Source organism: Bombina bombina, chromosome 2 (assembly GCF_027579735.1).
Source record: "Bombina bombina isolate aBomBom1 chromosome 2, aBomBom1.pri, whole genome shotgun sequence".
Taxonomy (NCBI): Eukaryota; Metazoa; Chordata; class Amphibia; order Anura; family Bombinatoridae; genus Bombina; species Bombina bombina.
This window is the reverse complement of record NC_069500.1, coordinates 587,033,531-587,051,771: the sequence shown is the minus strand read 5'-3', so window position 1 is coordinate 587,051,771 and position 18,241 is coordinate 587,033,531. Positions and strand designations below refer to the sequence as shown.

General features: G+C 39.3%; 1 protein-coding gene across 3 annotated transcripts in view; it reads left to right on the top strand.

Moving 5' to 3' along the window:
• The window catches only part of PCSK5 (proprotein convertase subtilisin/kexin type 5), an 868,299-nt gene that overhangs the window by 402,764 nt on the left and 447,294 nt on the right, over positions 1-18,241 (top strand). For all 3 annotated transcript variants that reach the window (XM_053702490.1, XM_053702492.1, XM_053702493.1), the window contains exon 10: positions 1,725-1,828. In XM_053702490.1, coding sequence (XP_053558465.1) covers positions 1,725-1,828 — 104 coding nt within the window. The remainder of the gene's footprint in view (positions 1-1,724; positions 1,829-18,241) is intronic.

Below are 18,241 nucleotides of genomic sequence, written 5' to 3'. Positions count from 1 at the left end.
TCAGGCACGAAAGCCTGTCACCAGGAAAATCTATCATAAGATATGGCGGAAATATCTTTATTGGTGTGAATCCAAGGGCTACTCATGGAGTAAGGTCAGGATTCCCAGGATATTATCTTTTCTCCAAGAAGGATTGGAGAAAGGATTGTCAGCTAGTTCCTTAAAGGGACAGATTTCTGCGCTATCTATTCTTTTGCACAAGCGTCTGGCGGATGTCCCAGACGTTCAGGCATTTTGTCAGGCTTTAGTTAGAATCAAGCCTGTGTTTAAACCTGTTGCTCCACCATGGAGTTTAAATTTGGTTCTTAAAGTTCTTCAAGGGGTTCCGTTTGAACCTCTTCATTCCATAGATGTCAAACTTTTATCTTGGAAAGTTCTTTTTTTGGTAGCTATTTCCTCGGCTCGTAGAGTTTCTGAGTTATCTGCCTTACAATGTGATTCTCCTTATCTGATCTTCCATGCAGATAAGGTAGTTCTGCGTACCAAACCTGGGTTTTTACCTAAGGTGGTATCTAATAAGAATATCAATCAAGAGATTGTTGTTCCGTCTTTGTGTCCTAATCCTTCTTCAAAGAAGGAACGTCTATTACACAATCTGGACGTGGTTCGTGCTTTAAAGTTTTACTTACAAGCTACTAAAGATTTTCGTCAAACATCTTCTTTGTTTGTTGTCTACTCTGGACAGAGGAGAGGTCAAAAGGCTTCGGCAACCTCTCTTTCTTTTTGGCTAAAAAGCATAATCCGCTTAGCCTATGAGACTGCTGGCCAGCAGCCTCCAGAAAGGATTACAGCTCATTCTACTAGAGCTGTGGCTTCCACATGGGCCTTTAAAAATGAGGCTTCTGTTGAACAGATCTGCAAGGCGGCGACTTGGTCTTCGCTTCATACTTTTTCAAAATTCTACAAATTTGATACTTTTGCTTCTTCGGAGGTTATTTTTGGGAGAAAGGTTTTACAGGCAGTGGTACCTTCCGTTTAAGTACCTGCCTTGTCCCTCCCTTCATCCGTGTACTTTAGCTTTGGTATTGGTATCCCACAAGTAATGGATGATCCGTGGACTGGATACACCTTACAAGAGAAAACATAATTTATGCTTACCTGATAAATTTATTTCTCTTGTGGTGTATCCAGCCCACGGCCCGCCCTGTCATTTTAAGGCAGGTATTTTTAATTTTAAACTACAGTCACCACTGCACCCTATGGTTTCTCCTTTCTCTGTTTGTTTTCGGTCGAATGACTGGATATGGCAGTTAGGGGAGGAGCTATATAGACAGCTCTGCTGGGGTGTCCTCTTGCAACTTCCTGTTGGGAATGAGAATATCCCACAAGTAATGGATGATCCGTGGACTGGATACACCACAAGAGAAATAAATTTATCAGGTAAGCATAAATTATGGTTTTTCTGATGGCAGGGGCTGGCTATTCACTCTTTTCATGGCATTAGTATTGGTTTCTCTTACATTTGATAAATAATGAATTTAAACATCATAATAATAATGTTATAAGTGTACTAGCACAACTTATAATAGAAATTACACAACTGGCACCTATTTAGATTTTTATTACAGGCCCAGTTTCTGCTAAGTAGCATAAAAGAGCCAATAATTGGGCAAGCATATGAGTAGGAGTATGACACATCCAGGCTAAACAACCTTTTACTAACTGTAACACTAAGCAAATAAAAGAAATGGTTTACTGATGCTATTTTTTTTTTTACCTTCTAGTCCATTTTTAACCTGGAGAGATGTACAGCATATTATTGTTCGAACTTCACGCCAAGGACACTTAAATGCTCCTGACTGGAAAACCAATGCAGCAGGGCACAAAGGTAAATATGTTATGATTATTATTGGTTTATTGATGCCTTTCACTCTGGCTAAAGTGTTTGTTCTCCTTACAATTGCTCGGCCTTCACTTAAAATGAGTCCATACAAAAATGGTTTGCAAAGCTGGCTTGTTGTCATTCACGGTACATCTGTTTTCAGTTCACCTATGCCATTATGTACGTTTATGTGTATTGTTGCATGAAGGACATGGACTGTAATCAGGTTGGTGCTTTGATTATATTTACTGTAAATCCTACATGTTATTCTTTTTAAAGTCTGATATAGTGAAGATTATTTAGATATGCTTTTCAACAAAGGCTATCAAGAGAATGAAGCAAGTGACATAAATAGAAGTAAATGGGAGAGTTGTTTAAAATCGCATGCTCTTTCTATATAATGAAAGAAAAAATGTGGGTTTCATGTCTTTTTAAGCTTACCCACTGTGTTAATTTATTGTATGACTGCAGAACAACTTTAATTGCAAGGTGCTTACTTTTTATGTGCTTAACTCTCACTTAAAGGGACATAAAACCAAAAAAAGTCTTGCATGATTGAGCGCATACAATTTTTAATAGCTTTCCTATTTACTTCTATTATCTAATTTGCTTTGTTCCCTTGCTATCCTTTGTTGAACAAAGGCTATCAAGAGAATCAAGCAAATTACATAAATAGAAGTAAATGGGAGAGTTGTTTAAAATCGCATGCTTTCTAAATTATGAAAGAAAAAAAGTGGGTTTCATGTCCCTTTAACTCTCACTTCTTTCTCTGTTTATCTTCCTTTTAGATTAAAGGGACATGAAACCCAAAATGTTTCTTTCATGATTCAGATAGAGAATAGAAATTTAAACAACTTTTCAATTTTACTTCTATTATCTAATTTGCTTTGTTCTCTTAGTATGCTTTGTTGAAGAAGCAGCAATGCACTACTGGGAGCTAGCTGAACAGATCAGGTGAGCCAATAACAATAGGCATATATGTGCAGCCACCAATCATCAGCTCCTGAGCCTACCTAGGTATCCTTTTCAGCAAATAATACGAAGAGAACAAAACTAATTAGATAATAGAAGTAAATTTGATACAAAAAAATTGGGTTCCATGTCCCTTTAAACTATCTCTGTAACCTGTCTCTCCATTACATCTGTGCGCTTTACTTTCCCACTAATATAATCCCCATTTTTTCCTTTTTCGTTGCCTTTTTCTGTACTGTCCTTCATACCTTTAATTCTTTTATCTGTGTTCACATAATACCCCCGTATGCCCTATTCAAATCCTCACTGTTTGCTTCTGTTTTTGTACACATGTGTTTTTCTATTAGAATATTACATATTTTACCTATTTTGTCACAACCTGACCACCTTTTAGTTTGCGAGAAATAATAGTGAGATCATTAGGGCAGAAATGTTAAGATTACACTTGGATTTGAGAAAAAATTCCATACACACTTATGAAACTCCCATGTTCAGTCCATTTTATGATAAAACAACAGTTACGCTTTGTATTTTTCATTTCTATGTATGAATTTCTATGTATTTTTAGCACATCCAGTGTACTTCAGTTACGATTCACGCTGTGCATAGTTAATACGATATATTCCTGTGTAATTATTACATTTTCTAGTGAACAATTTTGTTAAAATGTTTAATGCACCTTAACAAAACAATTTTTTCCTACTTTTTATGATTTGTAATTTACGATTTTTATTGTGCACTTTTGTAATGTACGCATCTCCTTCCCATCCGAAAATGCAATATACACCCCTCAACACCCCTCAGGTTTTACGTAATTCCACTAGTGAAACAGAAGTACTGGCAAACATTCTTAAATAATCTCGCCAGCACAGAGAGCTTTAGATAATAGGGAAGTGTTTCCTTAATATCAGAGTAGAACCAGAGTATCTTTTTAACACATTTGAAGAAACCATTCATAAAATAACTTCTAAGTCTATGTTCATAATCCATTTCATTAGTATATGAATATAAAGAGGACTGATGTTTGCAATATGATAGATACAGGGCTGCAATGCTAACAGTTCTTATTTTGTAGAATATGTACTTCATGTTATTATTATCTATGAATGAACATTCTTATTTGTATGCAAGTTATTTGTATTCAAGTAGGCACAAGCCAGCTAGGCCTCTGACAAAGACTGCATACAATTTTGATAGAGGGCACAGCAAAAATATAGGACATCTTATGCAACATGACCCAGGATTCATTTGTTGCATGACACCTTCTATCTCCACCTGGTGGCACTGCACATGAAGGGAACCTACCAGTGGTGGCACAGCACATGAGGGGAACCTACCAGTGGTGGCACAGCACATGAGGGGAACCTACCAGTGGTGGCAGAGCACATGAGGGGAACCTACCAGTGGTGGCACAGCACATGAAGGGAACATACCAGTGGTGGCACAGCACATGAAGGGAACCTACCAGTGGTGGCCCTGCAGGTAGAAGGGAACCTACCAGTGGTGGCACAGCACATGAATGGAACCTACCAGTGGTGGCACAGCACATGAAGGGAACCCACCAGTGGTGGCACAGCACATGAAGGGAACCTACCAATGGTGGCACAGCACATGAATGGAACCTACCAGTGGTCGGCCAGCAGGTAGAAGGGAACCTACCAGTGGTGGCACAGCACATGAATGGAACCCACCAGTGGTGGCACAGCACATGAAGGGAACCTACCAGGGGTCGGCCAGCAGGTAGAAGGGAACCTACCAGTGGTGGCACAGCACATGAAGGGAACCCACCAGTGGTGGCACAGCACATGAAGGGAACCTACCAGTGATGGCACAGCACATGAATGGAACCTACCAGTGGTGGCACAGCACATGAATGGAACCTACCAGTGGTGGCACAGCACATGAATGGAACCTACCAGTGATGGCACAGCACATGAATGGAACCTGCCAGTGGTGGCACAGCACATGAAGGGAACCTGTCAGTGGTGGCACAGCACATGAAGGGAACCTGTCAGTGGAGGCACAGCACATGAAGGGAACCTACCAGTGGTGGCACAGCACATGAAGGGAACCTACCAGTGGTAGCACAGAACATGAAGGGAACCTACTAGTGGTAGCACAGAACATGAAGGGAACCTACCAGTGGTGGCACAGCACATGAAGGGAACCTACCAGTGGTGGCACAGCACATGAAGGGAACCTACCAGTGGGGGCACAGCACATGAAGGGAACCTACCAGTGGTAGCACAGAACATGAAGGGAACCTACTAGTGGTAGCACAGAACATGAAGGGAACCTACCAGTGGTGGCACAGCACATGAAGGGAACCTACCAGTGGTGGCACAGCACATGAAGGGAACCTACCAGTGGTGGCACAGCACATGAAGGGAACCTACCAGTGGTGGCACAGCACATGAAGGGAACCTACCAGTGGTGGCACAACACATGAAGGGAACCTGCCAGTGGTGGCACAGCACATGAAGGGAACCTACCAGTGGTGGCACAGCACATGAAGGGAACCCGCTAGTGGTGGCACAGCACATGAATGGAACCCACCAGTGGTGGCACAGCACATGAATGGAACCCACCAGTAGTAGCACAGCACATGAAGGGAACCTACCAGTGGTGGCACAGCACATGAAGGGAACCTACCAGTGGTGGCCCAGCAGGCGAAGGGAACCTACCAGTGGTGGCCCAGCAGGTGAAGGGAACCTACCAGCAGTAGCACAGCACATGAAGGGAATCTACCAGTTGTGGCACATCACATAAAGGAAACCTACCAGTGGTGGCCCAGCAGGTGAAGGGAACCTACCAGTAGTAGCATAGCACATGAAGGGAATCTACCAGTTGTGGCACAGCACATAAAGGGAACCTACCAGTGGTGGCCCAGCACCTGAAGAATATTCCTGTAAATTTAACATGCAGTGAAAATTATTACGTCTACTGTCAGTGAATGGCTTTCTCTCCAACTCTAATAATGGATTATCAATATAGTTTTTGTATTATAGGGCTTGTTCAGCATGTAGATTTGCAGAGCATAACAGTCCAAAGCAAAGTTGGTACCCACTGTTTATAAGGGTTTGTTCAGTGTGTAGCCTTGGAATACACAGCTGTTCAAAGCTAAGTTGTTCTATTAAAAAATAACCACCTAAACCCTTATTACAGTACCTTAACAAAGTATTATCATTTAAATTAATAGCTACCCCAATTATTGGACCAAAATAATAATAAAAGTATAGATTGTTAAAAACGGAAATTAAAATCTTTATGTCTCAGATAAGATAGTAGATATTTTTATGGTTGTAGATAGGGGATATGATCCTGCTGATACAGACAGTCTATCAGGTGGTTGTGAAGATCTTTATGTACAGTAGGGCAGGTAGTGTGGCCAGGTTAGGCTGTAGTGAACAGGAACTTGTATGTCTTTAAATAATTAATGGAAAATTGAGTTATAAGAAATATTGGCTATAATTAAATGTATCACATGGTCACATGGCTGTGGAATTCAATTTACATAGTTTGATACCTGGTACATGTCGAATTGGGAGAGTGAGTTGTAGTTTACTTTTTGTTTACATTTTTATCCCTATTTTGTTTTGTGTACATGTGGTTGACAGAGGGGGCTGCAGGGCTATTAGCGTAATCTGAGGACTGTTCGGGAGATGAGCCTGGAATAAATCTGATTTGATGAAAATATGTTATGCAGCAGGACAAGTAGATTTTAAGAGGGTCCTGTAGACGGGGCTAACACTATATTCCTATGAGCAAGTATTTTTTTATCCACACCCCCTAGGTCAAAATTTAAATGTGCATGGGTGCATTTCAGTATTAAATAGAAGCGTTTTTGCAATATATGTCCATTAGCAAAAATGCTTTTATTGTAAGTTATTACTTTTTTACAATTGCATATTAACATATACTGTGAGGGCCAATGCAGCATTATTCAAGCTCAGAGAGCTGGCAGTGGTATGCATTTTGTAAGTGAAGACACAATTAGTGTCACACAAGCCACTGCTGACTCTCTGAGAATGTGTGGTGTTTGAATACTAGTACACAGGCTTCACAGCATATGCGTGTATGCCTCTTAAAAACAGAAGCATTTTTAGCTAATAGAAGTATATTGCAAAAATGCTTCTATTTAAAACTGAAATGTGCCTATTCACATTTCAGTTTTGACCTTTCTATCCCTTTAACCCTTCATCCCAATGTTTATAAATGACAAGGTGAGGTTAAAGGTGGTATCAATCTATTTATGGAAATTCACAAGGCACAATGTTCTGTCATTTTTCAAGAAAGATGATATAGTAGCTAATGCAATACATATTGTAATACATAGTAAAACAGAAAATACAAGATGGTATATACCCAAACCATTCAATTGGAGGCGCTAGTAATCCACAGACAAATGGGTGACATATACCCACAGATGTGGCTTATAAAATACCAATAGTGTCCTGAATATGTATGTATGAGTTGTCAAACTTGGAAGACAAGATATTGTTGTGGGTACGGTACATAGATGATATCTAGGTAATGTGGAATGGCACGGAAACAGAACTTCATGAATTTATTGAATTAATTAATCAGAATGAACAAAATCTGAGATTTACTTTTTCTTCCAGCCAACAAACTATTACTTTTCTAGATTTACAAATCTCAATTAACAATGGTAACAATATATATATATATATATATATATATATATATATATATATATATATATATATATATATATATCAGGAATAGAGAGTAAAACAGCACTAGATATAGATAGACTAGAAATGAGTACCAATATGTGTATATCACAGACTCTGGCCTAGATTTGGAGTTTGGCGGTAAAAGGGCTGTTAACGCTCCGCAGGCTTTTTTCTGGCCGCACCATAAATTTAACTCTGGTATCGAGAGTTCAAACAAATGCTGCGTTAGGCTCCAAAAAAGGAGCGTAGAGCATTTTTTCCGCAAATGCAACTCTCGATACCAGAGTTGCTTACGGACGCGGGCAGCCTCAAAAACGTGCTCGTGCACGATTCTCCCATAGGAAACAATGGGACTGTTTGAGCTGAAAAAAAACCTAACACCTGCAAAAAAGCAGCGTTCAGCTCCTAACGCAGCCCCATTGTTTCCTATGGGGAAACACTTCCTACGTCTGCACCTAACACCCTAACGTACCCCGAGTCTAAACACCCCTAACCTTACACTTATTAACCCCTATTCTGCCGCCCCCGCTATCGCTGACCCCTGCATATTTTTTTAACCCCTAATCTGCCGCTCCGTAAACCGCCGCAACCTACGTTATCCCTATGTACCCCTAATCTGCTGCCCTAACATCGCCGACCCCTATATTATATTTATTAACCCCTAATCTGCCCCCCTCAACGTCGCCGACACCTGCCTACACTTATTAACCCCTAATCTGCCGAGCGGACCTGAGCGCTACTATAATAAAGTTATTAACCCCTAATCCGCCTCACTAACCCTATCATAAATAGTATTAACCCCTAATCTGCCCTCCCTAACATCGCCGACACCTAACTTCAATTATTAACCCCTAATCTGCCGAGCGGACCTCACCGCTATTCTAATAAATGTATTAACCCCTAAAGCTAAGTCTAACCCTAACACTAACACCCCCCTAAGTTAAATATAATTTACATCTAACGAAATAAATTAACTCTTATTAAATAACTTATTCCTATTTAAAGCTAAATACTTACCTGTAAAATAAATCCTAATATAGCTACAATATAAATTATAATTACATTGTAGCTATTTTAGGATTAATATTTATTTTACAGGCAACTTTGTAATTATTTTAACCAGGTACAATAGCTATTAAATAGTTAAGAACTATTTAATAGTTACCTAGTTAAAATAATAACAAATTTACCTGTAAAATAAATCCTAACCTAAGATATAATTAAACCTAACACTACCCTATCAATACATTAATTAAATAAACTACCTACAATTACCTACAATTAACCTAACACTACACTATCAATAAATTAATTAAACACAATTCCTACAAATAAATACAATTAAATAAAATAGCTAAAGTACAAAAAATAAAAAAGAACTAAGTTACAAAAAATAAAAAAATATTTACAAACATAAGAAAAATATTACAACAATTTTAAACTAATTACACCTACTCTAAGCCCCCTAATAAAATAACAAAGCCCCCCAAAATAAAAAATTCCCTACCCTATTCTAAATTAAAAAAGTTACAAGCTCTTTTACCTTACCAGCCCTGAACAGGGCCCTTTGCGGGGCATGCCCCAAGAATTTCAGCTCTTTTGCCTGTAAAAAAAAACATACAATACCCCCCCCCAACATTACAACCCACCACCCACATACCCCTAATCTAACCCAAACCCCCCTTAAAGAAACCTAACACTAAGCCCCTGAAGATCTTCCTACCTTGTCTTCACCATCCAGGTATCATCGATCCGTCCTGGCTCCAACATCTTCATCCAACCCAAGCGGGGGTTGGCGATCCATCATCCGGTGCTGAAGAGGTCCAGAAGAGGCTCCAAAGTCTTCCTCCTATCCGGCAAGAAGAGTAGATCCGGACCGGCAAACATCTTCTCCAAGCGGCATCTTCAATCTTCTTCCATCCGGTGCGGAGCGGGTCCATCTTGAAGCAGGCGACGCGGATCCATCCTCTTCTTCCGTTGTCTCCCGACTAATGACGGTTCCTTTAAGGGACGTCATCCAAGATGGCGTCCCTCGAATTCCGATTGGCTGATAGGATTCTATCAGCCAATCGGAATTAAGGTAGTAATTTTCTGATTGGCTGATGGAATCAGCCAATCAGAATCAAGTTCAATCCGATTGGCTGATCCAATCAGCCAATCAGATTGAGCTCGCATTCTATTGGCTGTTCCGCCACTCGATTAAAATATTTTAACCCCTAATCTGCCGACCGCCACCTACGTTATACTTATGTACCCCTAATCTGCTGCCCCTAACCCCACCGACCCCTGTATTACATTTATTAACCCCTAACCTGCCCCCCACAACGTCGCCGCCAGCTACTTAAAATAATTAACCCCTAATCTGCCGACCGCAAAGCGCCGCCACCTACGTTATCCCTATGTACCCCTAATCTGCTGCCCCTAACACCGCCGACCCCTATATTATATTTATTAACCCCTAATCTGCCCCCCACAACGTCGCCGACACCTGCCTACACTTATTAACTCCTAATCTGCCGAGCGGACCGCACCGCTACTATAATAAAGTTATTAACCCCTAACCCGCCTCACTAACCCTATCATAAATAGTATTAACCCCTAATCTGCCCTCTCTAAAATCGCCGACACCTACCTTCAATTATTAACCCCTAATCTGACGACCGGAGCTCATCGCTACTATAATAAATGGATTAACCCCTAAAGCTAAGTCTAACCCTAACACTAACACCCCCCTAACTTAAATATAATTTACATCTAACGAAATAAATTAACTCTTATTAAATAACTTATTCCTATTTAAAGCTAAATACTTACCAGTAAAATAAATCCTAATATAGCTACAATATAAATTATAATTATATTATAGCTATTTTAGGATTAATATTTATTTTACAGGCAACTTTGTATTTATTTTAACCAGGTACAATAGCTATTAAATAGTTAAGAACTATTTAATAGTTACCTAGTTAAAATAATAACAAATTTACCTGTAAAATAAATCCTAACCTAAGATATAATTAAACCTAACACTACCCTATCAATACATTAATTAAATAAACTACCTACAATTACCTACAATTAACCTAACACTACACTATCAATAAATTAATTAAACACAATTCCTACAAATAAATACAATTAAATAAAATAGCTAAAGTACAAAAAATAAAAAAGAACTAAGTTACAAAAAAAAAAAAAATATTTACAAACATAAGAAAAATATTACAACAATTTTAAACTAATTACACCTACTCTAAGCCCCCTAATAAAATAACAAAGCCCCCCAAAATAAAAAATTCCCTACCCTATTCTAAATTAAAAAAGTTACAAGCTCTTTTACCTTACCAGCCCTGAACAGGGCCCTTTGCGGGGCATGCCCCAAGAATTTCAGCTCTTTTGCCTGTAAAAAAAAACATACAATACCCCCCCCCCAACATTACAACCCACCACCCACATACCCCTAATCTAACCCAAACCCCCCTTAAAGAAACCTAACACTAAGCCCCTGAAGATCTTCCTACCTTGTCTTCACCATCCAGGTATCACCGATCCGTCCTGGCTCCAACATCTTCATCCAACCCAAGCGGGGGTTGGCGATCCATCATCCGGTGCTGAAGAGGTCCAGAAGAGGCTCCAAAGTCTTCCTCCTATCCGGCAAGAAGAGTAGATCCGGGCCGGCAAACATCTTCTCCAAGCGGCATCTTCGATCTTCTTCCATCCGGTGCGGAGCGGGTCCATCTTGAAGCAGGCGACGCGGATCCATCCTCTTCTTCCGTTGTCTCCCGACTAATGACGGTTCCTTTAAGGGACGTCATCCAAGATGGCGTCCCTCGAATTCCGATTGGCTGATAGGATTCTATCAGCCAATCGGAATTAAGGTAGTAATTTTCTGATTGGCTGATGGAATCAGCCAATCAGAATCAAGTTCAATCCGATTGGCTGATCCAATCAGCCAATCAGATTGAGCTCGCATTCTATTGGCTGATCGGAACAGCCAATAGAATGCGAGCTCAATCTGATTGGCTGATTGGATCAGCCAATCGGATTGAACTTGATTCTGATTGGCTGATTCCATCAGCCAATCAGAAAATTACTACCTTAATTCCGATTGGCTGATAGAATCCTATCAGCCAATCGGAATTCGAGGGACGCCATCTTGGATGACGTCCCTTAAAGGAACCGTCATTAGTCGGGAGACAACGGAAGAAGAGGATGGATCCGCGTCGCCTGCTTCAAGATGGACCCGCTCCGCACCGGATGGAAGAAGATCGAAGATGCCGCTTGGAGAAGATGTTTGCCGGCCCGGATCTACTCTTCTTGCCGGATAGGAGGAAGACTTTGGAGCCTCTTCTGGACCTCTTCAGCACCGGATGATGGATCGCCAACCCCCGCTTGGGTTGGATGAAGATGTTGGAGCCAGGACGGATCGGTGATACCTGGATGGTGAAGACAAGGTAGGAAGATCTTCAGGGGCTTAGTGTTAGGTTTCTTTAAGGGGGGTTTGGGTTAGATTAGGGGTATGTGGGTGGTGGGTTGTAATGTTGGGGGGGGGGTATTGTATGTTTTTTTTTACAGGCAAAAGAGCTGAAATTCTTGGGGCATGCCCCGCAAAGGGCCCTGTTCAGGGCTGGTAAGGTAAAAGAGCTTGTAACTTTTTTAATTTAGAATAGGGTAGGGAATTTTTTATTTTGGGGGGCTTTGTTATTTTATTAGGGGGCTTAGAGTAGGTGTAATTAGTTTAAAATTGTTGTAATATTTTTCTTATGTTTGTAAATATTTTTTTTTTTTTTGTAACTTAGTTCTTTTTTATTTTTTGTACTTTAGCTATTTTATTTAATTGTATTTATTTGTAGGAATTGTGTTTAATTAATTTATTGATAGTGTAGTGTTAGGTTAATTGTAGGTAATTGTAGGTAGTTTATTTAATTAATGTATTGATAGGGTAGTGTTAGGTTTAATTATATCTTAGGTTAGGATTTATTTTACAGGTAAATTTGTTATTATTTTAACTAGGTAACTATTAAATAGTTCTTAACTATTTAATAGCTATTGTACCTGGTTAAAATAAATACAAAGTTGCCTGTAAAATAAATATTAATCCTAAAATAGCTATAATATAATTATAATTTATATTGTAGCTATATTAGGATTTATTTTACTGGTAAGTATTTAGCTTTAAATAGGAATAAGTTATTTAATAAGAGTTAATTTATTTCGTTAGATGTAAATTATATTTAAGTTAGGGGGGTGTTAGTGTTAGGGTTAGACTTAGCTTTAGGGGTTAATCCATTTATTATAGTAGCGATGAGCTCCGGTCGTCAGATTAGGGGTTAATAATTGAAGGTAGGTGTCGGCGATTTTAGAGAGGGCAGATTAGGGGTTAATACTATTTATGATAGGGTTAGTGAGGCGGGTTAGGGGTTAATAACTTTATTATAGTAGCGGTGCGGTCCGCTCGGCAGATTAGGAGTTAATAAGTGTAGGCAGGTGTCGGCGACGTTGTGGGGGGCAGATTAGGGGTTAATAAATATAATATAGGGGTCGGCGGTGTTAGGGGCAGCAGATTAGGGGTACATAGGGATAACGTAGGTGGCGGCGCTTTGCGGTCGGCAGATTAGGGGTTAATTATTTTAAGTAGCTGGCGGCGACGTTGTGGGGGGCAGGTTAGGGGTTAATAAATGTAATACAGGGGTCGGTGGGGTTAGGGGCAGCAGATTAGGGGTACATAAGTATAACGTAGGTGGCGGTCGGCAGATTAGGGGTTAAAATATTTTAATCGAGTGGCGGCGATGTGGGGGGAGCTCGGTTTAGGGGTACATAGGTAGTTTATGGGTGTTAGTGTACTTTAGGGTACAGTAGTTAAGAGCTTTATGAACCGGCGTTAGCCAGAAAGCTCTTAACTCCTGCTATTTTCAGGCGGCTGGAGTTTTGACGTTAGAGCTCTAACGCTCACTTCAGAAACGACTCTAAATACCGGCGTTAGGAAGATCCCATTGAAAAGATAGGATACGCAAATGGCGTAGGGGGATCTGCGGTATGGAAAAGTTGCGGCTGAATCACTGACTCCAAATACCAGCGGGCGGCCAAAACCAGCGTTAGGAGCCTCTAACGCTGGTTTTGACGGCTACCGCCGAACTCCAAATCTAGGCCTCTGTGTGGTAATATAGTGTATTATAGGTGTACAAGGATGTAGATACCACAGGATGATAATACAATGTATATATCTATATGTTGTCTGGTAATGGCTCTAGAATATGCCAGATCTCTACACCTCCACTGGATGCATAAAATATATATACACAAGCAAAACTAGTATGGTAACAGCAAGTGAATATAACTATCTAGGTAGGCAGTCCTTTGGAGAGAATGTCTAATAGGCTTCCTTAGGCTCTGTTCCAAACAATCCCCATGGAGTGCAGCTCAGTCTATGCAAAAAAGATTCACCTATTCCGGAGAGGATCCTCCCAGGTATTCTATGGAATAGAGAAAAGACAAGCGCACAGAGTGTGCACCTAGTGCAATTAATGACAGACTAGGTGGCTTTAGATAAAAATATGTGCAGCACACTCACATGGTTCCACCTCAAACGTATGAGGAATGTTAAAGGCACTTCTGATATAGTAGCAGATGCTCCTCGTCCAGGAAATCTCCTGCCTGAATCAAACTGCTCCCTTGGACATACTCAAACTGCATGCGAGTACACCTTCACGTGTACAGCTAGTCAGAAGTCCTTAAACCTTAGGTAAAAAGGGGCAGGGCCAGGGACTACTATATACTATACTATATGATATAGTATACTATAAATTAATTAATCAGAATGAACAAAATCTGAGATTTACTTTTTCTTCCAGCCAACAAACAATTAACAATGGTAACATATCAATGGAAATGTATTGGAAAGACACCTCTGCCAACACTATATTGAGTGCAGATAGCCATCATATCGGTTCAGTAATTAGAGGGATACCGTATGGCCAGTATTTAAGATGCAAGAGGAACTGCTCGACCAGCAGGTCATACAAATCACATGCTCAGAACTTGATGAATCGTTTAAGAGATAGGGGATACTCTTGTAAAAAACTTAAGCAAAATTACCAGCGAGCAAATAAAAAATCAAGGGATGAGATCCTATATCAAACAAATAAAATAGATAATGGTGCTAACCCCATAAGATTTATATCCACTTTTAACAACAAATGGAATGATATTAGGGCCATATTAGCTAAACACTGGAAAGTACTTCAAGTAGACCCAATAGTAAGTAAAATAGTTGGGAAAGCACTCTTGATGACATCCCCTAACCTCCGTGACAAATTAGTACATAGCCATTTTACAAATCCTAGGACATATTACCTGTAGAAGTGAGGGAGTGGTTTGGTGTACATGCCCAAAATGCTATGTAGGTAAAACCTACAGGGAATATAAGAAAAGGGTAAAGGAACACAAGAGGGATGACATCACGCAGGTCCCCTATCCTCCGTGACAAATTAGTACATAGCCATTTTACAAATCCTATTCCTACCAACACCTGGTTACAAAAATATAAACATAAATATGGCAATTTTCCATGGGGTAAATGTAGCATTTGGAAGAATATTCAAAAAGGAGACAAGATCTTAGATGCCAGGGGCACCATCCATAGGACCAAAGGACATATTACCTGTTGAAGTGAGGGAGTGGTGTACGCAATTTGGTGTACATGCCCAAAATTCTATGTAGGTAAAACTACTAATAATAATATAAGGAAAGGGTAAAGGATCACAAGAGGGACATTAAATATGATAATCTCAAGGATAGCAGTGCAGCTCAACATTTTTATACACACCACAATAGTTCATCGATTGGTCTCAAAACAATTGGACTCAAATTGATTAATTTACAGGGAAGGGGAGGTGATCTGGATAAATGTCTGCTACAAGCAGAATGTAAATGGATATACAATTACTTAGGTAATTACCAGAATACTTGTAGAGCCCCACTGGTGAAATAACCTAATGAGGTGGACTACACCACAAGAATGGATATAATGTGTACTAGATTTCGCTAGGTCAAATGAGCAATATTGAAGTACAGTACAGGAACACTCCTTAGCTGTGTATTATTGAATGTATTATGATTTTGTAGTGTTAAAGTTATTAAGGGATTGACGGGCTTCCTTCCTCTTTTGAAAGTATAGTGTAAATAATTGTTTAGGATGTATAGATGAATAAGAGACTTGTTCCTAGGACACACATTGACATTGGACATTGTGGACATTGAAAAGAATAATGTGGTAACAAAAAATACCACCTTTACGATAGTGTCTGACTAGACAGGAAGTCACTGCACAAGGAACTTTCGAATCAGCTTAAATTCCCGGGAGGGAGAACCACCAATGGGAAGTTACCCTTGAGAAAGCCGCATAGAATTCACCCAGCGGCGAAACACGTGTTGCGTATCTGCACTGTTTGTTTAACAAGCTTGGTTAGGCCGTCCAAGCTGTTCCAGCAAATCTCTGAGCTTGAAGGATCACAGTCTCGCATTGTACACATGAAGCCTGCAGGAGGATACAGCTGAAGCGAGGTATGTTACTGACAAGAAGGGTCTTGGCAAACAAATTGGACACACGGAGAAAGTGACACTGCAGCGTTGTGGATCCACTGTGAAGTTTGGTGAGAAATTCAACTGCTGTTTACTTGCACCCCACGGTCAAGAGTCCCTTGGGCGAGGGCACAACCCTCAGTAGGTAGTACCCACAGAGACGGGGTTGTATGTACATTCGACCTGACACAGTATATCTCATTGATGGAAGTATTTCACTGACGTGTTGTCCTTAATGCTGTTATATGAACTGCAAAGTTTAACCCGCTTTGCTTGCACTAAACTACACGCTGACAGACCCTTCTCTCACTACAGCAATAATCACTTGAACTGCTTAACTGCTTTTGTGCTTTTTACAAACGTTTACTTGCCTTTTTCAGCACTGACTTAAAGGGACACTCAAGTCAAAATTAAACTTCATGATTCAGATAGAGCAGGCAATTTTAAACCACTTTCCAATTTGCTTCCATTAACAAAATATGCACAGTCTTTTAATATTTACACTTTTGAGTCACCAGCTCCTACTGAGCATGTGCAACAATTCACAGAATATACGTATATGCATTTGTGATTGGCTGATGGCTGTCACATGATACAGTGGGAGTGGAAATAGACATAAATTTGCAATTTATTTTTAAAAAATCTACTACTCATTTGAAGTTCAGACTAAGTGCTACCACATTGTCTCCTTATCATGCATTCATTGTTATGCAAATCTACTGTATTGACTGGTCCTTTAAGGATTATAGCTGAATAATGGTTTGGAGACTGTGACACTAATCACCTTATGGATTCATATCTACCGACAGTGTGAAACAAGTCTGTGTATATGGATCTTTAATGACCTTAAGGACACTGAGCTCTTATAGGTGATATTTAATTAGTATCCAATGGCCATTGGTGTTTTTGTATGTGTTTAATAGACACTATTATTAAACACTTGCCACTTTCAGAAGTCTTATAACTATGTGTATATTGTCTCTAATTTTCTACCATGAATTACATGTGTTTTATTTGCATATCTAATATGTATTGACAGATACTTTTTTGGGAAGGGAGCCTGTCACCTTGGGATTGGCCACTACCACACACATTACCTTGAGGTTCATATATTTAAATTATAGATTTATTTTTCTATGTGTAAGTGCTGGCTAGGGCATACTTTTCTTTATCTGGTCTATTTTCTTTACTTTTCTTCTTTTTTCTTCTGACTTTTTTTCTTCTCCATTTTTGAACATATATATATATATATATATATATATATATATATATATATATATATATATATATATATATATATATATCCTAAAATAGAAGGTAAAGATTTACTTAGAACTCCAAAATACAAAGTCTTAGGTAGTCAAGGATTCCTCAGGATCGCAGACACTTCAAATGGGCGATATCAATGGTTTCACTCGTTCCTCACACAAAGGATTGTAATACATAGTGTATTCTATCTATTAAAGGGACAGTCTAGACCAAAATAAACTTTCATGATTCAGATAGAGCATGTAATTTTAAACACTTTTCCAATTTACTTTTATCACCAATCTTGCTTTGTTCTCTTGGTATTCTTAGTTGAAAGCTTAACCTAGGAGGTTCATATTCTAATTTCTTAGACCTTGAAGCCCACCTCTTTCAGATTGCATTTTAACAGTTTTTCACCACTAGAGGGTGTTAGTTCACATATTTCATATAGATAACACTGTGCTCGTGCACGTGAAGTTATCTGGGAGCAGGCACTGATTGGCTAGACTGCAAGTCTGTCAAAAGAACTGAAAAAAGGGGCAGTTTGCAGAGGCTTAGATACAAGATAATCACAGAGGTTAAAAGTATATTAATATAACTGTGTTGGTTATGCAAAACTGGGAAATGGGTAATAAAGGGATTATCTATCTTTTAAAACAATAAAAATTCTGGTGTAGACTGTCCCTTTAAAGATATGTCAAATTGATTTAACTTTGTTTATCCTTTTTAGAATCTGTATACAAACAAATTTAAAATTGAATAATGTACAAGGTATATTACATTTTATGCTCATACACATTTGTTCAGCTACTATGTTACTAGTAAATTTTGTTTATAGATTCAAAATGTACCAACTACCAAGCTATGGCCCCGACAAATATTTCATTGTGTTAATATTTCTCATTCTGAATTTATGTATTAA